The 27,327-nt window shown below is 42.3% G+C and overlaps 2 protein-coding genes across 3 annotated transcripts in view; one reads left to right on the forward strand and one right to left on the reverse strand.

Annotated features, from left to right (window-relative positions):
• Positions 1 to 15,842, forward strand: snx21 (sorting nexin family member 21). Of its 2 annotated transcripts, XM_029435201.1 has the most exons (7): positions 20 to 152; positions 2,314 to 2,640; positions 3,523 to 3,719; positions 4,481 to 4,622; positions 4,765 to 4,930; positions 5,343 to 5,876; positions 12,721 to 15,842. In XM_029435201.1, exons 2-6 carry the CDS (start codon positions 2,340 to 2,342, stop codon positions 5,815 to 5,817), a joined length of 1,281 nt encoding a protein of 426 aa, XP_029291061.1. In that variant the 5' UTR covers positions 20 to 152; positions 2,314 to 2,339; the 3' UTR covers positions 5,818 to 5,876; positions 12,721 to 15,842. The 2 variants fall into 2 exon arrangements, with proteins under 2 accessions (XP_029291062.1, XP_029291061.1); XM_029435202.1 differs by lacking the exon at positions 12,721 to 15,842 and having other exon boundaries at positions 1 to 152; positions 5,343 to 7,917.
• LOC115010949 (uncharacterized) overlaps positions 15,681 to 27,327 on the reverse strand; it is a 13,617-nt gene continuing 1,970 nt past the window's right edge. Inside the window, exons 2-6 of the mRNA XM_029435879.1 lie at positions 19,938 to 20,170; positions 18,472 to 18,658; positions 18,238 to 18,333; positions 17,514 to 18,021; positions 15,681 to 16,624 (exon numbers count right to left, since the gene is read on the reverse strand). Coding sequence (XP_029291739.1) covers positions 15,681 to 16,624; positions 17,514 to 18,021; positions 18,238 to 18,333; positions 18,472 to 18,658; positions 19,938 to 20,170 — 1,968 coding nt within the window. The remainder of the gene's footprint in view (positions 16,625 to 17,513; positions 18,022 to 18,237; positions 18,334 to 18,471; positions 18,659 to 19,937; positions 20,171 to 27,327) is intronic.

Raw genomic sequence — 27,327 nt, forward strand, 5'->3', positions numbered from 1 at the left:
TAGTTTCAGTAATCAGGATACAGTCAGCTGTGTGTGGACCCCACTAACACCCACAGGAGCAGCCCCGGAGGTCCTCAACCGGAGCTTCAAACGTTACATTTACCCGCTGACATGGACTAACAGGAGCGGAGACAGCCAGCTTCAAGCCCGGGGTGAGTTATCCAAACCTCAGCGTGCTGAATAAATAAATCCCCAACAGCACCACGACTGTAAACAAACTTGTTAGCTTGTTTGCTACTGACAGAGATGTGAGCTAACTAACGGCTGTGACACGGTCCCAGAAGCAGGGCTGTCTAACTTTAAACTGGGAGCTTATAGTGAGACTTGAACTTTACATTTACCGTGGTGACATGGTTTAACAGGAGCCGGCTGAGTTGTCCAAACACCGGGGTGCTAACTTTAGCTAACGTCGGTAACGTTTAATATTTAAGACAAGTTGTTAGCTTGTTGGCTAACTTTACACTGCTGTGTCCACAGCACATTCATTCATATTTATAATGAATACCAGTGTAGTTAAAGTTATTGCTTTTATTATTTGGGTGTTTACCTTCATGGACGTCTCGTAACTCTCACTTCTCTTTGTTTCCATCCAAGTAAAATATAAAATAGACCCAAGGGTTAAACAATGTTAGTTTATTTTCTCATGTGTTTGCAGAATCAATGTTATTTTACTTGTAACAGAGTATTTCTACACTGGGGTACTGCTACTTTTATTTTACTTCTTCCACCAGCTAAAAACAAGGAGGTAAACCCTAAACAGATATACATAAGTATCAGGGGCTAGAATAAACATGACAGAACCAACCTAACTGTGAACTGTTGTGTCTCAGAGCTGGAGGGAAGATGCACTTTGTTGATGACCTCCAGGTTTTGGTCTTCCCGAAGCGAGTCACCTGCTGTGTTGACTATGCTGAATCTGTGACTGAAGGATCCTGCTGAAGCTCTGCAGGCTGAAGCTTGGCTGTGTGTTTTGTTTTCCCGGCTGCAGGCTGACTTAGCAAGCCGCTGCATTATTAATGTGTGACATGATTTCCATTCAGAGAGGTTACCAGCTCTGTAACTGGAGTCCACTCAGCCTGCTGCCATCAGTGCGTCTGTAGAGCTGAAATGTGACCCAGTAGATTTTAAGTGACCTGGATTGTGCCAGGAAATATGTGATTGAGCTTTACTGTCAACATTCGGACATAATAATGGAGGCATAGTCTCTCTGACACTTGCAAGCTCGACCTCTGATTATTCCAAGACATCAGCGACATGCACTTATACTAAACTCTATCGGTTTCAGTAAGCTACAGTGTGTGTGTGTGTGTGTGTGTGTGTGTGTGCGCAATTATCCCCATATTCAAACCATTATTATTACTTTTCCTTTTCCCATGACCGCAGGATTTTCATCCCAACTTTGAGTGCGGCCGTCACATCTATAAACACTTTTGCCTGCCTTGCCATATGAAGGAACTATTTTTCACTATACTCTGGTAATAGTGTACAGTGCATTCAGAAAGTATTCAAAACGCCTTCACATTTTGTTACGTTGCAGCCCGTGAGGGACTCCTGCCCCAGTCAGGTCACAATGATGGAAGAAGAGTAGGTTCTGTGTGGAAAGAACATGTTTAATTGACATACAGCTGCTCCAGGTCTTGCACACAGACACACGTTCCCCTCTCTCTGTCTCTCTCGCACACGGTCCGCTCCACCTGTCTCCTTGGACTCGGTCTACTGCAAGAGACAAGAACCAGGTTACCACCACGCTTATATTGTGTGATTACCTGATTCTGTCCAGCTGTCTGACCTCCAGCTGAGGTGCCGTAACCACACCCCACACTTTACCACAACACTTAATATTGAACTCAGGCGCCTCCCATTACTCCTGATCATCTTGATGTTTCTGCACCTGATTGGATGCCACCTCTGGTAAATTCTATTAATCGGACATGATTTGGAAAGGCACACCTCTCACAGCTAAACAGAAGTGACAAAAAGTGAATACTTTGTCTGAGGAGTGTCGACGGGGTTGTGGATTTCTGGAAGAAAGTTTCTGTGTTGCTGTCCAAACTTGTTGCTTCCTCGTCACCAGCAGTCATCTCACTTAATAGCAGTTCCACCTTGGAGCCGTGTCAAGCCGAGGCGTCTCCGGCTGGCTGGCTTCACAGTAGTCTGTAGATATCAACATACAGAGACGGCGTCTTGCTTCCACAGAAACAGCTAGCAAGAAACACAACAAATATTTCATATCAGGGACATGCAAATATTACTGTAAACATTATCTGTGATGGCATTTGATGATTAATGAGCCTATAACTGTTGTTTCTTTAGCCCCCCTGTGGTGGCCAAGCGGCCTCATGGCGTCCCGGCTGCTCGACCGTCTGAAGCGCTCGTTGTTTAAAGATGGTCAGGGGGCCGGACCCGAGCAGGAAGCAGCCGGTGGACAGGAAGACGAGGAGGAGGAGTTTAAAGAGGACAGCTGGGAGGCGGAGCTGGAGGAGGAGGAGTGTGTGACTGAACGGCTCGGGGGGACGCTGTGCTTCGACGGAGGAGGAGGAGGAGAAGGAGCAGAGGATGGAGCCGAGGGCGAGGGGTCGGGGCTGGACAGTGACTCCGACTTCCTGGGAGAGTCAATGGAGGAGGGGCTTAGCAGCACAGGTGAGGAGGTATTCTGCTTATTTTAACACATGCAAAAGTGTTTTCAGACTCTTTTTCAACTTCAGTTACTTTTTTCTGATTGTTCCAGGCACTCGCACATTTCTATATAAAACTACCTTCGCCTTGTGTGGCGCACCGTGGAGCTCAACGTCCTGCTGTCACACATCAGCAGCCGAACACGTACACAGACATTTAGCAGTGTCAGAAGTTGTATTAGTGGATTTAAAGAATGGGTTAAGGCCATTACCGGTTGTTTTCTCTGAGCCTGTACAGTGACGGCGTCTAGATGCGTGTTAATGTGTCCCAGCTTCAACGCAAGTCAACTCTCCAATAAAGCAGCAACATCCCAGCGACTTTACCAGGAGCACTTCTGTTTGCATGACGTGTGCGGTGTGTTATGGGGGTCAGCTGACAGACAAGGAGCTGTTTGCGGCATTCGGATGCGAGGCCATGAAGGGGATGTGACGCTAATGGAGATGGACAAGAGTGCACTCTCCATGTTACGCTGTTCTACAAAGAGGGATGTGCACTTGGTCAGACAACTGCATACAGACACATTATACTGTGTTAGCTGTCATGCATAGACTCTAATGCAAGCATTGACATGTCTTTTGGTTTTCTATTGGGAAGTTGTGGATAGTACCTGGTACTTTGTTTAGTTGCACCTCAGCTGAGGTTCCAGATGATCTGAGCCGATACTAAAAGGTGACATTAACACACTGAAGACCACTGACGGTTAAATAACAAAGTGTGTGTGTGTGTGTGTGTGTGTGTGTGTTGGATGTCTTGTGTATCGTAGATTAGAGCCACATTAGACTTGCGTAGATTATTGCATTAAATACCACCTGGTCCCCTGACCCTCCTCTCACCTGTCTCGTGTAGACGCCAGTCCTGTGGCCGTGTCTCCGGTGGGCCCCTCCGCGTCCTTCCTGTTGACTCGACAGCTTCAGGACAGCTGGAGGTCCCTGCGAGGACTCGGTGGAGGAAGCCCCTCCTCGGCTGGGAGGCAGCTGACGGACAACTTGCTGTTTGAGGTGACCGACGCCAGCGTGGTGCAGGAGGCCTCCTCTAAATATGTGGTGAGTTCAAACACCAGGGTGGGGTCAGCTGGAGGAGTGCAGTCCTGTCGTGTTGCTGTACACTGAAGCACCTTACCTCTATTAAAGCTGCTCATGATCATGTTATAAGTAGTATATTGTAGTTATTATAAGTAGTGGATACAGCCACATGTGATGCTCCTTCAGATATTTGCAGCAGCTTCAAGTATTTAACAGCTGAGAATATTTCAGTCATCATAAATAATAGTGGGAAATGTCAGGTCTGGTGTCAATCCCTCAAAACCTTCTCCTTCTCCTGCTCCTTCTAGAGGAGCAGCTTGAGATAAACTTATTTAGCGTATTTAGTTTTGAATATGCACATAACCGCATAGTTTTTGAATTATATTTGCACTATAAAGACGAGGATTGTGTGTTTATTGGAGGATATGATATTGTGTTGGATACTTGACAGCAGATTGAAGTCCCACAAAAACTGATATCAACTCAATCCTGGTCCTCAATGATCGATGTGAGACGAGCCGGAGTGTCGTCTGACAATTAAGTCACAGATACAAACGGCTGTGAACTGATTTAAAGAGGTACTTTTTACGATTGAACATGAATGCACCACTTCAGCAGACTTCTATCAATCTGCACTTTTCAAGGCGGGCTCTCTAAATACATGCAAGGGAAATGTTTAAGTGATCAAGAAGCAGCATATTCAGCAATATGAACTTACAGCCCAGAAACTTCCTGAATATGCAGAGAGGAGATTCAGCTCGTCTGTCACTGTCTCCCTCCAGCTGTACACCATCCACGTGATCCAGTCTGGCGGCAGCGATAAGACTCCGGCCATCATCACCCGCCGATACTCCGACTTCCAGCGGCTCCACGCCACGCTGCGCCGTAACCATGGAGATCAGATGGAGCGTGTCTGCTTCCCACGTAAGTAGGCGTCGAGTCATCTATCTTAGCGTGACGCCACGGATGAGTCAGTGACAACATAGATGGAAAGGTTTTCTGCAGCGGTTAGAAATCAGCGATAACACACCGAACACGTGACACCTTCCTGTTTTGATCTCTGCAGGGAAGAAGCTGCGCAGGAACTTCACGGCGGAGACGATCGCCAAGCGGAGCCGAGCGTTTGAACAGTACCTGTCTCACCTGTGTTCCCTGTCTGCCCTGCAGGGGGCGCTGTGCGTCCGACAGTTCTTCTACCTGACTGACCTGCAGGCCGCACAGCTGCTCATCAGGTAAATGACTCAATGAAATGCCTTTTATGTTTATATAAACTCGAGCAGTCACAAGACCGCAAAATGTGCCTGCTGTTATCGCGACGGCTGTGGCAGGAAAGCGCCGTGTATTTAAATGTGCTTCTGGCTGATATGCTTCGGCAGTTCCTTCACATTCTGCTCTTTTAAGTTTCTTGCACAGTATGATGAAAGCTGTTATTGATAATGTAGTGGACAGATAAACGGTAGAAGTAATATACAATAAATGAAATGAAAGCAGACAAGTGGAACTTGTCTTTTGATGCTGTGATGGCCCTCGATTGGGCAGGAAGCCTGAACGCCTCCTGAGTGACTGAGAATAGATAAATAAATGAGGCAGACGTTTTTATGAAGTATCATGAACTCGGGTTTAAGTTTGTGTTGTTTCGTTGAGGGTGGGACGTTACCAGGAGGCCTTGGGTCCGCTGCTCAACGCCAAGAGACTGCAACACAAACTGGGCTGGGCAAGTTACTATGACAACCAGGCCACGCCCCCGGCCTCCTTCCATTGGTTCTTCACCTTGGTGGGGCTGTCGAGCTGTTTCCAGGACGTGGACCAGCTGGAGGAGGCTCGGGATCACTGTGACGCCGCCCTCCGTGTCCTGACACCCGCTGAGACTGATGCAGAGGACAGGCCTCTCCCACTGACTCCCGACTCATCACCGCAGCACATCGACAGGCCACACCCCCTCCTGTTGCCGTTGTTACGGGTGGTGGTTCGGCTGTCGTGGCAGACGGGAAGAGACAAGCGGCATTGGGAAGAGCTTCTGCAGCACCTGGAGGATCAGAGGGCGGGGCTCGACAATCAGCCAACCATCAAAGAGTTCTTGGTCAAACACAACCTGCAGGAGAGCGAGGGGGAGGGCTAGAACCACACACACACACACACACACACACACACACACACACACACACACACACACACACACTGCAGTACAATCACTGCGCTACAACATGAGTTCTGCAGCCGCCTCTGAAAAAACATCTGAGATTTAGAGAAAAGTCAAAGAAATATGTTTTTAAATACATTATTATGTATTTAGTTATTTCTTGTATCAAACTTTGCTCAGATTTTTGCACTAAAGCCGTAATGTGGTGAGAAAAGTTGTGATTTAAAATAAATAAAGAAGTGAAATTAAATCATGAGGAAATAATATTTCTCATATTTTGCAAAGTTATAAGAAATTAGTTTACGAGCAAGAACTAACAATACGACAAAATAAATAAAAAATAAAGTCGAACTATTTTGCCAAAAAAATAGTTGCGATGTTATTTGAAAGAAGTCAGTTTTGAGAAAAGTCCGAACATTACCAGAAAAACAACTTTGTGTAGTGTATCGTAACACTCGTGTGTTCAATCCTACTCTCGAAGCCAGTTCGTTTATCACGGACGCTCTGGATCAGGAGGGTTCCTGCTCATTCCAAAGTGCACGTAGATCTGATTTCACTGATGGAGCCGTATTCACATAAAATAATAATAATAATAATAATAATATGCTTTTAAGTCAGTGTTGTCTGCAACAATTCAAAAAGGGAGCATTTCTTAATCTAAGTAATCTGAAAGCCTTTCAGCACAGATTACAATCTGTTTTAGGATTCTATAGTATAACAATAAGTCTATAAGAAGCAAAGCAGCTTTATTCCCTGTGTGTTACCGCCAGCTGTAGCTCAGTGGAATAATGTGAAACCACGAGCAGGACTGTAGCAGGTCACGCTCCTGTGCGTCCTGGACGCGAGCAGAACAAGGTCTCCTCTTCAGCGCTCTTCTGTGAATCTGAAAAGGACTTTTATAAAACTGTTCTCAGAATGTTTCTGAATATCTTACTTTGTGATTTAAGATTTGAGGAGCACAATTATTCTATTGCACTTTAAAACATAACTATAAATCAGCATCTTGGACGGTGAAAGTGGACAATTTAAAATGTTAAGTCATTAAGTCATCACTCACATGTTCCTCATTACTTCAACACACACATGTTTTTATGTGAGACCTGTGGGTTCAGGGGTCTCGACTGCACGGGGGATAGAAACGGATCTGAAGACTTGATTCACATGAGCTGAAAGGAGTGATTAATAAGGGACGAGATGAAGGCATTAGCACATTAACGAGGGACAATTATAAAGCGATAGATTGAGCGAGCATGACAGATGCACATGTTGAATCTGTTAAATGGACTGTGGAGCTGCTGCAAGCACTATAACGTTACAACATCTGCACGGTTACAAGTCCTAATCATGTCGTATCCAGCATTACTACAGCGCCTTCTTCACAGCAGCGCATGTCCTGCTTCTTCTCCGCATCCAGATGACATTTCCATTTTCCCGACCAGCAGTCTGGTAGTGAGCGTCATTTTACAAGATGTTTTGCACGGACGAAGTGCACAACTGTCAGATTCACGTTTAACTGCAGTGCAAAGCTTCCTGCGGCGCTCCACTGATAAACATGTCCGAGAGAAACCATTATAAAATCTAAAAATAAATAAATAATACAAATACAAGTTGTATTTTCTAGTTGGCATTTAAACTTTATATTTATTTATATTAAAAGAAGGGTCCACGACTCTGTTTTTAAAAGTTGTTCTTATATATATTTCCCCAGAAGAATATTCCCGACACTTTGGACCCTGCTGAATATATGTCTGTTAAATGAGCCTTCATGTCAAAGCAGCTTTACGTGGACCATTTCTGGTCCCTGTGTCTAAACTGAAGCGTTGTTCTGCAAACTCCACATTCACCTGTTCAGTCGAAAGAATATTTGACTTTGTAAAGATCTGTTTTGTGTGTTCGGCTGGAACAATCGGCTCTGGTCTGTGAAAGCAACACTTGAAGTGTGTCTTCCTCCAGCAGAGATGCAGCCCGTCCGTCTGTGTGGGATATTTTTACAGTATGGATTTTGCGGAACTGCTCCATAGAGCGATGTACAAGTGTATTCTCAAGTATCTTTTATGGAATAAATTTGTTACAAATTCAGGATTTCTATTTCATTATTTCTTGTAAATCTTGTCGTTTTGCAGATTGGAGCAGTGGAAACTGTTAGACATTAGTTCTTCTTCTTGATCAGGACGTTCTCAGCTAGATGTTTCTTTAACTTTTTACAATGAGTTTTTATTGAGATGAAGATCTTTCAGTACCCCCCCAGTTATCCAGGTTGATTCGACTTCCGCTCATGGTCCCTTGGATCTAATCTCAATTGAAGTTGCCTGGTGGAATGAAATGGAGGTGTGCAAAGGTCAAAACTGTCCCGAGAAATCACAGTACGGCCTTTAAAGCGGATCCAGTGGCAACAATTGCGCCAAAGATTTAGAATAAAAAGGTTTTTGGCCAATCCTACATTAAGTCATTTACATTCACTACCTTTTTTTAAAGTGCTCGCACAATTGTGGGATTTACTTTTCCTACACTCGGGGACAGTCACATTCTTCACTTTAACTGACTCAAGGATGAGTTTAACTTTGTTTAACTTTGTCACCTTATAGAAACAGAAGAGACGTTTTTATTCCAAGTTATTATTCTAGTAGTGTGCCCTCGTACTATAATAACCCTCATCAGACCACAAACTGCTGCATCGCTCTCACAGACATTTCAAAGAGTTTTATTTTACAGAACTTGCAAGAGAGCGCTGCAGCTCCACGTGTTCCCCAGCAGAGGGCGCGCTGCTTCAGCCCATGTGGAAGCGATGACGCAGTTTATTCAGATTCCTCAGGTCAGATGTAGAAGAACAAGATTCTCTGTGGAGTTTTATTGCAGCATGAAAATAGATTATAAAATAGATCCTGTCCCCCCCCCCCCCCCACTGGTTGAGTTCACCACCACGACGGCTGTGCGGAGGGATCTGAGAGCAGAGGCAGTCCAGGTGCTTTAAATGTCACTGCTGCTGCTTTCTCTGCTCAGCTGACGAGTGTAGCTGTAAATAAGTCCCATCATCCTTCACAAAACATCACCATGGTGACGAGGCTGAGAGATCAGCTGCCGTAGAGACACCTGTTGCTATAGCAACGGTCACGGAACAGGACTGAAGGGCCAACATGGCCGTCAGTGTTTGTGGAGAGTTTGTGATGAAACGACCACGACAGCTTCAGGATTTTACACATCATTCAATCTTCTTTTTTTTTGCAAACCTGAAGGAATTGACATTTTAACTTCTATGCTGTCTCACCAAAGTACAGACAATTTTATTTTTATTTCTGTGTCCTGTAGAATTAACCTTTTCCGAAAATGTGATAACGGTTCCATAAGGAAGATAATTTTCATCCTCCGTATCCCAAAACTCCTCTAATGGTGCGTTCAGGTGATCCATAAGTAGGCCGTGTGCTATGAGGCTTTTTGATCAGTAGGAAAAGCACAGTTGTCTTGTTCCACACAAGTGTTGTGCACATTTTCTTGCAGAAGAGATGAGGCCATTAAAAGAGCTGCAGTCAAATATGAGGAAGGTTTCGGCCTCCTCATCCTCCTCCTCCCTGGTCTTAAAGGCATTGAATTCATTCATCTGAATAATAAAATAATAAACCCTTGATTGGTTCTAAAATGTCTTAAATAATCTTTCACAATGCTAAAACATGGAAAGTAAGATTTCATTGTAAAATCTCAAAGATAATTTGTAACATCTTTTAAAATTGATCTTAAATTTCGTTCAGCTGCAGGAACTCTGTCGTCACAGTTGGATGTTTTCAGCGCTTCACTTTGTACGTCATCATTTATTCACGAAGTCTGTTGCTGCTTTTATCCACACAACAACTTTTAAACTCAGATTCTTTTATGCACAAATTCAAAATAGCCATAAAAAGCAGTTTGATGGAAACAGTGAAGCCAGCATGATCAATCACAGGACGCGGAAACTGACACAGCTTTTATTATTTACACCGCAGCTTACACCACTTCCTGTCACTAAACATACTAAATATTTGACTTTAACCACTGCGCTCTCTGTGAGGGGAGACCATCTGACGGACCTCGTGTGGTTGAGGGTCGTGCTCTTTATGTTTATTCTGCACGTGTGTCTGCATTAGGAAAGATCTTCAGACCCAGCTGTCGTCTTATTCTAAATCTCGTCCCCACTAGCTCGCTGTGTTTCCACATTTCAGGGTTGAGATGATAAGAAATCCTGCTTTAATGAAACAGTCCATGTATTTATATGCTGTTCATTTAATTTGATAATAATGACTTTACTTGACTTGTACTTCTGGTGTTTTGGTACAAACGAAAACAAAAAAGAAAGGAATCTCAGTAACACTTCATTATTGTTATGATTTAGAGGTTCATCATTTCCTGTGAATAAAAATTGTTATTCGGCACAAAAATAGTTGAATTGGTACACTTTGATTTGATGAATTGTGTCTGTAAAGATTTACCTCTATGGAGAATAAAGTATTCGATCATTTATGGATGATTAATGGATATTTACCTGGTATTCTTTAATAAATCGTACAAAATAAAAAGAATTCAGGATATTTCCAAGGAAATCATTAAGAAATGAATGACTTTAAAATAAAATGTAATTAAAAGTTCCTTAGATTATTTTTGATAGTAATTATATATATATATATTATATATATATTATTATTATTATATTATATTATTATTATATTATATATTATATATTATATATATATATATATATATATATATATATATATATATATATATATATATATATATATATATATTATATTATTATATATTATATATTATATATAATATATAATATATATATATATATATATATATATATATATTATATTATTATATATTATATATTATATATAAATTATTATATATAATTGATAGTTGAGGCAAAATATAAACTATAATTGTTATATAACTGTTATTTCAACATCAGGGCTATAACTTCACCTTTAAGTTCCATTTCACAAAAAGTTAAACTCACAACCAGGATGTTATAATTTGCACAGTTTACTGACATTGTCTTACATGATTTCTGGGTGATGAGATCAAACCTCCATCAGAAACCTCTCGGACAGTTTCATGGACATCATGGTTCAAAGTTCATTACATTTGTGAGGTCACAGGGTGCATGGAAACACAAACAGTAAATACAAAAACCCATGTTGCCGTGACAACAGTCACACAACCCTTCCATCATGAGCTCGTCACACACACACACATTATTTCCCTCCCTGACATCGTACAGACACAGACCTGAGCACGAGACGTGCAGACAGACTCAGAGCTGACAACAGACTGCAGACGTTTGGAAACTACACCTCCGATTATTGCACACAGCCCTGAAAGAGACAGAAACCTTAGGACCACATTCACCTGAAGAACATATTCTCAAGTGCCTTAAAGTGGTCCTAACATTTACTTAATAAAGAAAATAGCTTTCATTCTTACTTTCTGATATTTATCTCTACGCCAAAACATTTTTTATTTAACTTCAAAGCCTCAAACGTGAACTCTTTTCAGGAATTATTCAACATTCCTCCAAGAGTGAGGCACAAAACTGAATATTATTCTCACGCCTCTGTTCAATACAAAGCTGGAGTTAGGACGCCGTTAGCCTAGCTTAGCATAAAGACTGAAGCCTATTTTTAAGGAGGATCATTCAGGAACTATTTTTGTCAGAATTTGTCGTCACAGTGAGGTTGCCAGGTTTGGTACCATCGTGCCTGTACAGAGACCAAAACCAATCTGGCAACCCACGCCAGAGACACTGCACACTGTACTGGGCGGATGAATACACTGCTGTTATTCAAGAGATAGTTCCTCCTTAAACCCTCACATTTGAATGTGTTTGTGTATATTAAATATACAAGATATATTGTGTTAATCAGTGAGCTGTACAGGGACACTACAAGTATTATTCAACTTGGGACAGAGCCAGCCCTTTTCCTCGATTCCAGACTTTATGTTAAGCTAGGCTGACCGTGTCCTCACTCCAGCTCCGTACTGAAAGCAAACATCGGACTGATTTTCATCTGACTTTCAAAAAGATAGAGAATGAACACATTTCCCCTCATTTCCTCATGTCAAAAATAAATAACAGAAAAAACACGTGGCAACATTTCAAGAAATATTTGAGGAATCACAGCAATGATGTTTCTCAAGACGTGTTTTCCTTTTAAGAATTCTCTTCCGTGTGGAGGGATTTTGGAGAAGACTTGGGTTTGACCTCAGGTCGACAGATGGTGGTTAGCTAGATGCATGCTTCACAAAATTATTTACATTTTTTAATCCAATTTTTGTCAATTAAATTCAGTCGTTAATGAACACACACTTTAACCAGCAACAACATAGTTATTTGGCTCCGTCCACACAATTTAACAAATCACATTAAATGTGGTTTTCGAGCACTTCTTCTGAAATAGTTTTTCAAAATAAAAGCCCATCTGTGAAAAAACACAGGTCAATGACTTCAGCACTTATGACACTTTAGGCCTCATTGAAACACTTGTTCTGTGCTAAACAGGAGTTAGCATGCTAGGTTTAGACTGTAATAATAACGCTTGCTTATGCTAATAGTGGATTTTACACTAACATCTACGTACATACACAAGCATAGCAGGATGTTGGTGAAAAGCAGAAGTAATCTACTGAAGGCAAAATAAAGGATAAAGTATAACAAAAATGAATATAATTATAAAATATACTTTTACATTTTTATATACAGTGATAGTTGTTCTAGATTGTCTACAAACCAAAGTTATACAATATCTTTGGCTAAACACGACTAACAAGTTAGTATCAAACTTTAAATTATCTCTTGCATACCCACGCACGCACATACACACACACACATACACACACACACACGCGCACACACACACACACACACACACACACACACACACACACACACACACACACACACACACACACACATCATTTAAAAAGAAACCCTTAAATATATTCATTTGACGAGTCCAACTTCGTGACCTGAAAACGGCCTTCACAATTTCATTTCCTCTAAACCTCGACAGAATATGAAAATAAATGGACATTTTCTTATATTTAACAAAATTGCATTGAACAGTTTCATTATACAACACAATATCACATCATAACATTTAACCCTGATTAGCAACCACCCATATTTGTTGTTTTCTTAGTTTATCATAAAGGTTCTACACGGTGGGAAACAAAGAGCCTGGCTCTGTCCAAAGGTACATACACTACAATCTGCCTCCTGTAAAGCTCAATGCAAGTTATATCTCGTTTGTTTATTCAAAAATCAAAATGTAAAAATATTTAGTTTGACTGAAAGTTACCTGCTTGATGATCTCTAAAAACAGACATCTTCATATGAATGCAGAATCAGTCGTCAACGAGACAAGATTTAGGTATCGGAGCCTTTTCAGTTCGTAGTGCCTTTGTTGCCCAATCATGTTTGAGCAGGCTTTGGTTGTACGCAGGTCAGCAGACTGTGTGGAGAACAAAAGAGGCAAAGCACATAGTCCGAAATGCAATCTGTGAAGTCATCGGCTAACGTCTGACGATGATTTAGGTTTTTATTTGCTAAAAAATAAACAGGTAACTGAGTGTAAACTGGCTACTTGTGAAACAATCCGGACATAGACTTCGTCTCTTAACTCCATCCATCCATCCGTCGTACACCGCTTATCCGGGGTCGGGTCGCGGGGGCAGCCGCTCCAGTAAGGAACCCCAAACTTCGCTTCTCCGGGCCACATCCTCCAGCTCTGACTGGAGGATCCTGAGGCGTTCCCAGTGAGGAGATATAATCTCTCCACCGAGTCCTGGGTCTTCCAACTCCATTCTCGCATTTTGAGTTGCTAATCGGACTGTATACAATGATCAGCACACGGAAGACGAAGTGTTGGGTATCCGGATATCTGCTGGCTACACCGAGACCCCATAAATATTGGGTGTGGCCCCCAGGGGCTTTTCACTTCAAACCGATTGCTGATGAGTCCAGAGATTGCCTGCTGGAGGATTTATTCCTGTTCTAGCTAGGCCATCAGCTTCCAGTATTTATGCTTAGTAAGCTAACGTCTCATGGCTGCAGCTTCATATTTAACAAACAGACATTAGACTCAATCGTCTCATCTAACTCTGCAAGAATACAGATAAGCGTCTTTCCCAAAATGTTAAACTACGGCACAACAGACCAACCTTCATTTGCTAAACAGATGTAGAAATCCTCTTTAAACAGCTATGTTCATTTAATTTAGCAGAATACTGGGAACCAAATAGGAATAGAAACCCAATTGCACACAGTGCTGCAAGGAGACTCATGAGCCCTCTCTACAGCATCTCCTTTATTTACACTCCAAGTCTGTGTGAGATTAAAATGGTAAACCACCCAGTAAAAAACAGTGAAAGTGGTGCCTAAAAAACAACAGTGTGGTGAAACAGAGGACTTAGAGGTTGTTTGATCATAAAGGTGCAGAAATCCTCTAGTAAGCTTACAGTTTTGTCATTTCAGAGAGTCGACTTTGACATTTTATGGCACAGAGATGGAAACAAAGGCAGAACCAGAAAAGGAGGCAACACAACTGATCGTGTGTTATTTCAGACCAGTCACAGGCGGTCTGGTGTGTGAAGAGTCTGACTTGTCCGTCCTTTGAGTATGTTAGCGCTGCAGAGTCTGTAGCTCACGCAGCTCTTTAGTGTCCTTTCACTTGTACAAACCTGCAGAAACTAATTTCTATAGCGATCGTTGGATCCGAGGTTCTTGTTCTTGTCAGACAGTAGTGTTGCTTTGAACTCAGTTCAGATTCTCCAGGGTTAGTAAGATTGCCCTACATTTCTGTTCATTTGAACCTTTTCTAGGGATAAGGTTTTTGGTTATTTTGGCCACGTTCTCATAATTCTCAGCCCATTTGAAGAGACACTTTCAGGCTCTTTCAGACAGTAAATAACATGACTGAGATCCAGATTCAAGACGATTGCGGTGCAAGTCAAATTTAGTTGCATTCTTACGTGTCTTTATCAGCTCATGTCTGCGAGCATCCATTTCAGAGTATTTATATAATATACTTTACATTTTACATTGCATAGTTACAATGCAACGTGTAAAGCTCACTAAACACTAGTATTGCCAAACCCACTGAAGGTTAACACCAACTATGCAGCTCTCCGCAACTTTTATCATCTTTAGGCTTATTGTTTATAGTATGGTTTCCTCAGGCTTTCACCAACCTGCACATATGACAGCAGCCATTTCTAGCAAACAAGCTCTTATACTGTATGTTGTTTCTTGTATGCTTTTGGTTTTCTCACATGTTCTTGAAAAAGATATATTAATGAGTCTGCCTGATCAGATTAAGTAATACATGAGCTAACTAGTTAGCAAGTTTGCTAGCCAACACATAACCCTCCGAGCAAATAAGCATTGTTTTGTGACAATGTGGCACTCTTGCACAGACTTGGAGGATTGACAGTAAACACAATGTATTTTTGAACATCTGCCATTAACTGCCAAGTGTCGAGTTGTTTCCGCCAAAACTGTAAATGGCTACAACCATCTCTTTGTGGAAATGCTTCCTTTGAAAAGGTCCTAGATTCAGTACAATAGTTGTGTTAAGTGAGCTTGTGGATTGGTGTGTTTACATACACACCTGCGCCTTCAAATAGAAACAGGGTTCAGAATAATGTGATTTATATGTAATTGATGACCTCTGTCATCAATTAGTCTTTTGGATTTGGTAATTTTAGTGCATACATTTACACTTTTCACTACGCAATTTAATGAGCGTTACATTGGAGACAATCACCAGTAACCCACAGTGGGATTGTGTGGCAAAGGTTTTTCCCAATCAGACAGTTGTAACTGATAACAGAGGGCTGGGACATAGCTGACTATCGCTTTCCACTCGTGTCCCATGAGTCAGCAGCTCCTCCACAGTTGTCCAATCATCAAGCAGCTTGCTGTTCCTCAGTCGGTTCTGCTTCATGTGGCTCAGTTCCAGCACCGTTTGTGACGACAGCGACCCCTGAAGTCCCCCGGCATGCTCCTCCCCTCCTCCCCTTCTTTCTCTGTGTTGCCGTGATAACGCCACGTGGCGTCTCCTTTCGGTCCGGTTCCAGTATCGCCCCGCCCATCGTCCATCGTCCCCTTCATCCTCACCTTCTCTCTCCCCTTCTCCTCGCACCTCCTCATCTGTTGTGACCTCACTGCGTTCCCTGGCCAATCGGTAAGCTCGGGCTCTCAAGAGCTGGTTCCTGACTGACTTCTGATTGGACAGTCTAGAGCGGGGTGAGGGTGGAGAGCGAGGTTTATGTTGTGGGGTTCCCAGTGTGCTGTAAAAAGGAACAGAGGGACCTTTAGGGATGCCAGTGCGATTCCCAAGAGTCTGAAACCCACGCCAGTCCGACGCACCACTGGAACCAGATCCAGGACTCTTAGAGAGGGAGTCCTCTCTGCTCCGGCTCATGCCTTTGCTGTTTCTCAGTGCGTTCTGATGATTGGTCAGAGTGGTTCTGTCTATGCTGAGGTGACTGGCGGGGCGACAGTTACTGGGATAACTGGCCCTGCTCCTCGGCCCCAGTGTGTTGCTGGCTGTTCGAGGTTGACTGTTCTGGATGCTGTTTGTCTGAGTGTTTGGATCTGCCATGTTGGGGTGACTGGCCCTGCGCTGCCGCTGTCCTTCACTCAAATCTGTTATTGTTCTACTCCGCACTGGAGCCTCTGTCATCCCGCCTCCTCCCTGCTGCTGTTCCAACCACAGCGCCCTCCGTTGGCAGGGCTCAGTATGGCAACCTGCGGACGGAAATAAATAATCAGCTTACATTACATGTCTGAATACATAAATCTCCATTTAGCCATTATAGCAAGAAGCCCTTGCTGTCAGGGAACACTTTTCACTCAATACCTTAAAAAGAGTGCCAAGTTGGGCCACCTTTGGCCCTAACACCTGACAGTTTCCTCAAAGGGGTCTCAACAAGGGAGCTGTAGCTTCTTGGTGTTAAACAAGACCGCAAAGACATTGATGCTTCACACAACTGCCCAGATTGAAGGTATTTATTGGAATGTTCTCCCTCCAATAAATACTGCATTCATGTTAATCCCAAATGTGAATTTTATGTCATCAACACATCCAGTTTGTCATCTAACCTGAATTTTTCTCATCTCCTTGATGGTTGTTGCACTAATTTTGACCGTGTTCCTTCATCCCCTTGAAGGAATACTGTGACCATGAGTGCATCAGCCTGGTCTAGTAAGATGCTATGGTACTGATACAAATGTGTTGAATACTGTACTTGTGTTGTATTATACCCAAACAGCTCACGTTTTTGAAAAGCAATCCTACTTTACTCCACTTCTCCTTAGCCTTTCTGTGCTGTTTAATCAGATATTGTGAAGGGATGAACCTGAGGAAGTGAAACGAAAGAATAAAGCCAAGTTGCTCTTGTTGCTGACCAGGCGGAGGTATTTTAAACAACAGATTGCTTAAGGAAAGATTTGTGATGCACTTAGAGTTTCAAATAAGTTTTGCTGTTTTTGATCGCTTGAATGTATTCGGACATAATATTCAGAAATATACAAATAGTATATACGAATGAATTATATGATTTTCTTGTCTTCAGAATCTGTAGACTATGGCATTAGATGAATAGTTTAAGGACATTTGTTTTAGAGCTTTACTAACCAATGGAAGGGGAAGGCGGCGAGCGGTGGCGAGGTAAGGTGGGACTTCTCTCAGCTCTGTGGAAGTGAACTGTTGTGGTCGTGCTGTTACCAACAGTGCAGCGGGACGCCTGTGGTGCTCCAGAGTGAGTCATCGGAGTCGTCTCAGGGATGGACTCCAAATCCCAGCGTCCTCTCTGCTCTCGAGGGGAGTGGCCTGAGAGGAGATGGTGAGTTTGTCGGTGAGCGTGGCTTCCATGAATCTTATGTAGTAGCCTGTGCTCCCCGGTGCTGACGCTGTGGAAACCTGAGTCGCTGGGTTCAGAGGAAATCAAGGACTCGGAGGAAGAGGAGGAGCCTTGGGAGGAAGGGGTGTGACCTGGTAGTGATGACATGGCATCTGTCTCGGCCTCGGAGAGTGCCATATGGTGGTGTGGGCTGTCAGGGCCACATCCCAGCCCGCTGTCAAGCTCACTGAGGGGAAGGTACCCAAGAAGACGATCAGTCCGCCAAGGAGGCTGATAGTCAGACTAAAGAGAAAGTAAGAGAGCATTTGAATTGAAATGATTTAAAAGTCCATTATTAGACAAGTACAAAGGAAAAATCTAATCAGCGTACATGCTTAACTTAACAGAATGAACTATAAAAACTACACAAATAACACAATTTCTATCATAAGAGAGAAAGAAGGGTATGACTGAGGGGCACAAAGGTGTTGCAGAGAAGTAATCACTGAAATAAGCTACCTGTCTGGGGAAATGATTTGGCTCCATCTCTTCTGTGTTGTAGCAGCCAATCAGACAACTCTCTGAGTTAGGTTGGTAGGGCAACATTTCTGGACCCTGGAATAGAAAAAAAAAGATCAGGATAGAAATGAGTCTAAAATCATTACTTGTGTAGCATTTAATAGTAATCCGTAGAATGAATGAGAACACACAACATCAATTCAGAATGGAATAGAATAGAATACAACAAATCACCTGGTACTCCAGTCTGTCCAGGTGATCTAAACTGTAGGAGACGCTGGGCAGGTAGCTGTTACCCGGGTGCTGGTCATTAGATGATCTGGGTAGGTAGCCATTGGGTGCATAGATATCAGGCGACATCATCATGTGACTATTGGCGGAGTACAGGTCAGGTGACACAGTCATGTGACCATAGTATGGCCTGTGTAGAGGAAGCGATCAGGTCATGTTTTATAAGGAGGTGATGTCAAAGAGAATGTACAAAGCAGGGAGTGAGAGGTGTATTTATTGTTATATGTTGTGCAATCCATGATGTGTAACTTTCTCTATGAATATTTAGTCTTCATCCTCATGTATAATCATAGCATGTGTTGCACTGACAGCTGTCTCAGCAGAACAACCGTCAACTCATAAATATGTATAAGAGCGCCAAGAGACTCAAGCAACATCATGCTGACCTTGCAAACTGTAGCCTCAAGTGAGAAATAATGTCCCCTCATTTGAACCATCAATAGACATAAGTAGATCCCTTCGGTCTATGCACTTTTACTGCAGTCCAAACTTTGACCATAGTCCCAAAGTTTTATACAATTTCTAATGTTGTACCTTACTCCCAACCATTTACCGCAGAGACAACCCTTTGCCCAGTCCAAACCTCTGACCTCTGTTCCAGCTGTTTGTCCAATTCCCTATTATATTCACTTTCTGGGCTTTTACCCAGGTAGAAGTCCCTTAACTCCAAATTCTACAAAATGTCTACCCAGTCCCCAATGTTTGTTTATTTTTTGTTTTGTTTTTACCACATATTTTTATTAATACCCTGATACCAACATTCTTCCCCTTTCCCCGTCTTTACACTTGTTTTTGACCCTGTTCATTCTTACTCTAATTACACTGATGACATTTGTTTATGCCACTTCCATCTTCTTACCTACATTCATGGGTTAGGGTTATTAGCCCATTACCCATTATCAATTTTCAATTTCGTTACAAGCCTTCACCCAGTCCACAGTTCTAATCCTTTTCCAACTTGTTTCTCTGTTTGTGATCATATACCTCATTTCCAGGGATTACCAGGCCAAAAGAGTTTTGTCCCAGTCCTCAAACTTTACCCTATTCGCAAACTTTTAGTCTGATCTGAACCTTTCACGCCAAGATTTTACCCTGAAGTCATCTGTTTACCTCACTCCATACTACAGTACCCTCCTTCACAAGTCTTTATCCCATTCACAGAATGTTATAATTATCCAACTTGTCACCCCATTTCACTCTGTTATGCCTCTCCCAAGTGATAGCCCATTTTAAAGCCTTAACAAGTGCATTACCTTTACTTCTCCCAGTTGCAAGCATTTTCCCAAAACCCACAGTCCCCATCTGTTAACCACAGTCCGTTCTTCAGTCTCCAACCCAAACTAATCCAAAACTTTAACTCTTTATCCCAGGCCTTGTCCCTCTTCACGCAGCCTTCCAACAGTACCTACCCTGCACTGTAGCCATCTCCCTGGCCTCCCTCTCCTTCCATAAGTCCCATGGCTCTCAGGGCCTCCCAGTGTCTTTCTGTCGGAACGTTGCACTCGTTTGCGCAGCGAGACCGCCGCCTCTGGTGACCGTGCTCCCTTCTTGCCTCCACTTGCATCGTGATTGGCTGGCCATACTCATCCACAAAGTGCAGCTCCTCGCGGTGTCGGTGATGAGAAGGTTCATGAGTCTTGGCCTGACGAGAGGAAAAACTACATAGGTTAGCAGGCTGGTTTAAAGAGCGTGGACACTATAAGATATAAGTATTATCTTGCTGCTACGGTGTAACATTCAAGTATTATCTGTAGTATTGATGAAGGATAAAGGCAGCATAAACGCGTTTTTATCACAGTGGGAGTTTCCAAAACAAGGTCAGCCAGATTTTTGGTTTCTAATTTTTTGGATCAGGAAAGAGCACTCTGCAGGTTTCGGTTCCAGCTAAACAGAAGCTGATTTAAATGAATAGTTCCTCTCATTCTGGCTGAAGGTGTGTTAATTAGTGGAAACATCTGCTATAGTGCTAAACTCTGCAGACCTTTGACCCTCCATGACACATGGTACATGGTAATTGGACTTTCATTCATACAGCTCCTGTCTTGTCTTTCGACCACTCAAAGTACTTTTACACGATGGCCCAATTCCAATCCGGCCCCTACATCCTCTCACTCCGTGACAGAGAACTCTGATTGTAGTCACACTCACAGTTGAATAAAGCTCCCTTCTTTAAGGTGTAGGGCAGGGGTGTCAAACATACGGCCCGTAGGCCAGAACTGGCCCGCCAGAGGGTCCACTCCGGCCCGCGGGATGACTTTTCAAAGTGTAAAAATGACAGAGAAGACATTAACTGCTTTTTCAAATGTTTACACTAAATGTTTTGCGCCCTTGTAGACACACTGTGATCTGTAAGTTGTAATGCACGTGTGTAAATGATAAACTGAGGCTTAATATAATTGAAATTGCAGTTATTTTTCTTTTGGAGGTTGTTCATACATAAATGTTTTGTAAAAAGATGGTTCATTAAATGTGAACAATTTGTTTTTGCACTAAAACGAAGGGAAACATGTTATTTATAGGTTATCATGCTGTGATGCTACTGGTCCGGCCCACTTGAGTTTAAAAATGGGCTGCATGTGGCCCCGGAACTAAAATGACTTTGACACCCCTGGTGTAAGGTTTAAAAACAGCAGGAACGAGTTTGGTCCTAACTTTTCATAACTGTGGTTTCGTATCAGCATCTCCCCGAAGTTTCTTTGGTGGCATATTTCTATAATTCTGTAACCTCTTCTCTTTGAATTTCTTTCAAAGTAAATGCTTCAAACCCCGCCGGAAACTCATCTTAGAGCAGGCAGGGGCTTGGAGCAGGCAGGGGCTTGGAGCAGGCAGGGGCTTGGACAGACGATAGTCATGCTTGAACTACGAGCATTTCAACTGCAGTATGCTCATTCCAATTACAGGACCTCGAAAGAGTCCAAGTTGTTGTAAATTGGGCCTACAAGTCAACATTTAAACACTGAATGCCCAAGGACACTTCGACTTCGACATGCAGGTTGTCCAACAACAACCTCCTGAGCCACAGATAGTGTGAGACGACTTGTGCAGTATTTCAAAATAGCATAATATTTACTTACTCATTAACTTTCTGTATATTGCTCATTCGGATTGACCAAATAAGAATTGTGTTGTGCTGTTCACCTGCACTCACTGCAAACACTGAACAATGGCAAAGTATCCCTTTTAAGATATTATGGTTGAAAAGAAAACACAGTACACTAGGCTGCAATAGCATCCTAGGATTTTATAACATTCCTTTAACTTATCATCTCAGAAAAAAAAGAGAGAGAAGGTCTCATGTGTGTCACTGTTGTGTCAGCTCCCGCCCTAAAGGACATTCTGTCATTATGTCTGCTCAGTGTAAGTGACCACAGAACTATAATAGTGGTGGTATATGTTATAACATCACATGTGAAAGTTAAGATGCAGTGAAGTTAATAAAACTCGGCCTCCACAGCAGCATGATGTAGGTCAGGATTCAGCAGCAGCCCACTGTAACCCCTGGACCAGTAATACTGGAGTCTTTACACTCTCAGTGCACGGCCTGGGGCACGCACACGCACGCGCACGCGCACGCGCACACACACACACACACACACACACACACACACAGATACAGGAAGATGTGCCCATGTACATAAACACACTAGTTCATACATGTGGAAAGCTGCTTCACACAAAGTCATACGTGCACAAACATGCTTACAAACACACACACACAGCCACACACATAGAAGAGAGTGATGTGCTGTACCCTGGAGAAGTGTGTTGCGCTCCACTGCACTTTGACAGTAACACAGACTGATCTCTCTCTATCTCCCTTCATGTATCTCTCTTTGCCGTTCTCAGTTAGTTTTTCTTTTTTTTTTTACGAAGCCTTTGACTCAATTTTCACTCAAAGTGCAAAACTCTGCTAAATGCGACACTCCTCGTTCTCAGCACAAAGTCACGGTCAGCATGACAAATGAAACACAAGTGTCAGATGCTGCAAGCTTTACAAAGATGTATCAGAACGTTGGATTCGATCCTGTGACTTTGAGTCACTGCAGTTTAAAATAAACTATCGGATAAAAAAATATTCCCATCAAATCGAAGAAAAAAGACTTTCAGCCTAAATTCTGTTTTAAGTATTTAAAGATATATTGCATTTAAACACCACATACTCTACAATGTATCCACTGCCATTCAAAATACAAGACAGATGTTGTGACAGTGTGTCTTAACATTTATGAAAAATGGTATCAAACACATCCAGTGATGAATCAGTTCAGTGAGCTGTGATCTGCCTCTCTGTACATCTCTATCACACACTCATGATCTTTGACGTTACACACACCAGACATTTAGTTCAGTGGCAAAGTTTCTTTTAAACATTTGTTGACTGTTTTTAAATGTCATTCTTTCAACATCTACAGATGGCGGTGTGTTCAGGGTTAGGGAAAGAGTGTGGTTGTTGTTAAATAAACTGCTTTGGTTGTGGTCAGGGTTAAGCATCTAGGGAAGCTTAGGGAAAGATTGTGGTTACAGGTTTACACCGTACACGCCCATCTCACGCCTCGACTTCCACATGCTTGGGCTGCGTTTACATAGACTTCAGCCTTTCGTGAATAAACAGCCCTCTCGTTCATTTGAATGGAGCCAGTGTGTTTGTGCAGCACAGGGTCACCCGGCAAAGCATTAAACCTGCCTCAACTTTCTGCCGTTTATCTCGCCATGTTCATGACAAAATAGTTGCTGTAAAGTCCTGTTTGCAACTATGACGAACCGTTGTACAGTTTTAGCGTCTGATAATCCTTTAAACACATTCGTTACTCATGCCGAGAGTTAGCTTTGCATGGATCTAAACCTTGAGTTGTGCAATCGTACAATATTTATGTTTGGGGATTGTTGCCTGCATGTGTTGAAATGTACTTTACTGTAAGTGCTTCACATGAACAGAATCACTCGTGCTGTAACTCTGATGATTCACTCAACATATAAATACATTTATATTGTTTCAGCCGTTGTGAAGAGGCTGATGTGGTCGGCTGGTATATCTGCATTAATATCTTAGTGTAATGTCTGTTGGCTCTGTAACATCTCTATGAGCCAAAGGTCTTTTTTCAAACTCATATTCTTCATCTGCCTGAGTCCGACAGATTCAGAAGTGTTCAGGAGAGAAAAGATTGCGTGAAGTGATTTGGGTGAAGTGGAGAATGATATATTCCTGAGCACAGATGATTGAACATGTGAATGGTTGCATTGTTTTGTTGCATCTCACTTTGAATTCTCACAGAAGGATCATTTAACTAGTTAATTTGTGTTATTACGTAAGGTTTGATTATCGCAGACTCTTCTGAAAGTGATGTATGACCTTTGTCATGAATGTCTAATAAAGATCAGATTTTGGAAATTATGTGAATTAGTTTTCTTTACTTTTGGAGTATTGTTTAAAAAAAGTAAGTAAAAATATGTCTTCGAAACTCATGTGTGCATGGCACAATCATTCAGTCCTTAACTATCGGCTGCACGAGAAACAAAACAATATGTTGCCACTATCTAGGTTTTTCCAGCAGCTCTACAAGGATGTGAAGGGTACTGTACATCCACAGGCGATACGAAGCCTCGCACCACCACCTATGTATGTCAAGCTGTCATTCTCTTTACGATCTAATGAAACAGCCTCCTGCTCTGCTGCTGTATATCCTGCCAGCCTCACATCACAGACGAATAAACCAAGTGTGGTCCTCCACTCTCTTCCCGGCTCAAACATTTACATTCGGCTTCAGCAGCCATGATGGAAGATCCCTGTTGATGCTCTCAGACACAAAAACTCAGCTCTCACCTCGGCTGCACACTTTCACTATTTAAAAGGGAAAGTTCATAACAAAGGTTGGTAAGAAAAAAGAGAGATATTGGAGATGTTTTTTTCCCTATATCATGTTTTCTTTTGTGTGATCTCCGAGGAATATCAATCAAACTGCTGTTTCTTTATACATTTTTCAGAATGGGGGTTTTTCTGTTATTGCTCATGAACTCTTTGCATTTGTGAGTTTTTTACAACTTCAGTATGAACCAAAGGGCTCGGAGTTGAGATCCACAGAGCGGGAGTCAGAACGTCGGACGTTGGGCTGCGGATTTTAACTGGTGTAAATGACCTGTAAGTGTCGACGTGGCAGCCATAATAAGAGCTGGTGGAATTCTCTAAATGTTAAGGAAAGGTGCTTCAGTGTTTCCTTTGTTGTCTCCTTTAGCATAGGATACACTGGAACACACTTTACCCAAGAAAAGGAGATAATGCCGTCCCACAATTCCTTGCAACATTTGAAGTGACCATTCGGCCGTCAATAACATCCGCTGTTACTGTTGAACTACTATGGATACATTGAAACATGCTTCTTTAGAGGTGTGATCGTGTTTTGGACAGGAATCCTCACTTGCATTGATTTTGTCACTGTTCTCATTTCCTCTGTTATAATTACAGTGCCTTGAAAAACAAACAAGTGCAGTCGGATTCTCTTAGCACCGCGGTTGTCTTTTCCTAAATCCTTATGAATCCTCTTTCACATTTTTCAAGGAAAAGATAATATTAGAGAGAAGAATGGTCAAAAGCACATACTGCATTATTAATCCACCAAATGCAGAAGCTAGAAGTACGAGTGCATAGACTGGAGTTTGGCTTTTTTGTCCGTTAACATCTTGTTTTTTGGAACCAGAAGTGACACGACAGAGATGACCAAATACTGAACAAGACATTTGTAGGCGACCAAAATGTTACAATTACTTTCATGATGTCACAGTTATGTCCAGGTATGGTACAGGAGAGGACCCAATTGCCGCAAAACAGACCATGTTTTAACAAAAAGCGAGCCTTTAATATACAAAGCTGAATAATCAGAAAATATAAAGTAACAAATAAAACTGAAGAAACACAAAACCAAACCAGAGGTAGACACGGGGAAGCACGGCAGGAAGCACGGAAGGTAACAGGAAGGTAACAGGAAGGTAACAGACACATAATATGAAAGACGATCCGACAAGGTACACTGGGGCAGACACCAAACGAGGAAGGAACACAGGAGGAACACATTAACAATCAGGAAGTGAGGGAAAACACACAGACAGGAAGTACAGCTAGACATGACACAAAGGGGAGTGAATATTTCAAAATAAAACAGGAAACCAAAATGCAACCAGACTGTGACACATGAACTGAAAACACAAACTGCTTTATATCTATTTTACTCTAAAAGGGACCATAAGCTACTAAATGAACATCATGTGTAGAAGAAGACTTGAAACCAGCAGCTGAACGTTTACTGTCGGGTCATTTTCTTATAGACTTCTATACACAACTTCTTTTTGCAAACGATGGATTAGGTAAAATAACTCATTTAGGTTTAAGGCTCTTCTGCATAAGGCTTCACTTTTCAGACGCGGAGGTTGCCCCTTAGTCGTTTGTCTTCTTGGTTAGTTAGCGAGCTAATGATTTGTCTGGGTCAGCCGACTTCACTCTTATCAGGTTATAACTTATTTAGAATATTTATGTAAAGGTGAAGCAGTAAACCTATAAATATGTTTCTCAGTCAGTCTGTTTATCTTCCTCTCTCATCTCTATATTAAGTGAAGTGTTATAAATATATAGACTGATGTATATAGTGACTGTATTTCATGTCTCGTGTTGTGTGTTTATGTGACTCTTGTCTTCCTTTGTCTCACAGACCGAGTCACCTCAGCAGCCATCAGATCCAGTTATGATCTCCGTCCTCTCTCTGTCCTCTGTCGGCCTGCCGGAGAGGTCCACTGCTCTCCTGAACTGTGTGTGTGTGTGTGTGTGTGTGTGTGTGTGTGTGTGCGTGTGCGTGTGCGTGTGCGTGTGCGTGTGTGTGTGTGTGTGTACAGGAAGTTATCTGATAAGTTGTTTGTTTACGTGCACCGCAGCATCAATGCATTCAGGATCCAAACCACCTCTGACATGCGTATCTGGACAATCGTGTGTTCCAGCGTTCAGAGATGAACATGTGCCGGAACTCATCCGTCGTGCTGTCGTTGCAGATTGTTCAGTTCTGCATGTCTAAAGACTGCGTCGAACCGCAGCCAGTCCAGCCTTTTGATCATCGAATCGTTCATCCAGGAACTGTGGCGCTAAATGAAAACAAGGCTAAGCTACGAGCTCTCGTCACTGATCATTGCGAGGGAAAAAGGTCCACAGACGTCAATTACTGAGATATTGCCTCTCGCTGTAACAAGCGGAGAGAAACGAGGAGAAGTGCTCAGTAACCACGACAAACACTTTCAAAGAAAAACTCCAAGTGACAGACTAATTTGTGGAAGCGAAGCGGGAGCACTCTACATAATGTGTCCCTGTGCTGTCAGAATAACAGAGTTGTTCTCTGCCTTTGCTTTTAAAAAGTGATGTTTGCTCTGCTGCAGATTAGTCACCACTGGAAGTCATAATCTGCTAGTTGTCGCTTTAAAGAATTGAAAATTGTCCTCAGAAGAATCAAATAAGTAGATCAACACCAGCTCTGCGTTCAGAACAAAGACAGGAACAGGATTTTCATTGGAACCACATTATGACAATAAACTCCAAAATATATATTAGGTTAATTATTAGATTCTTTAAGACTTGTAACAAAGATACAGTATGTACTCACTTAATGTTTTGCCTGAAGGCCTTTACACTTCGGGAGCGTTAGGAATCAATAACACAAAAGTTCAAATACTCGCCTGCAAATATTTAAAGCGTAGGGCTTTTATTGTGAAAGGTAAGAACGGAAGAAGTGGATCTGGTATGCGCTGCCTTTGTTTGAAAAGAATCAT

This window comes from Cottoperca gobio, chromosome 7 (genome assembly GCF_900634415.1).
Source record: "Cottoperca gobio chromosome 7, fCotGob3.1, whole genome shotgun sequence".
Taxonomy (NCBI): domain Eukaryota; kingdom Metazoa; phylum Chordata; class Actinopteri; order Perciformes; family Bovichtidae; genus Cottoperca; species Cottoperca gobio.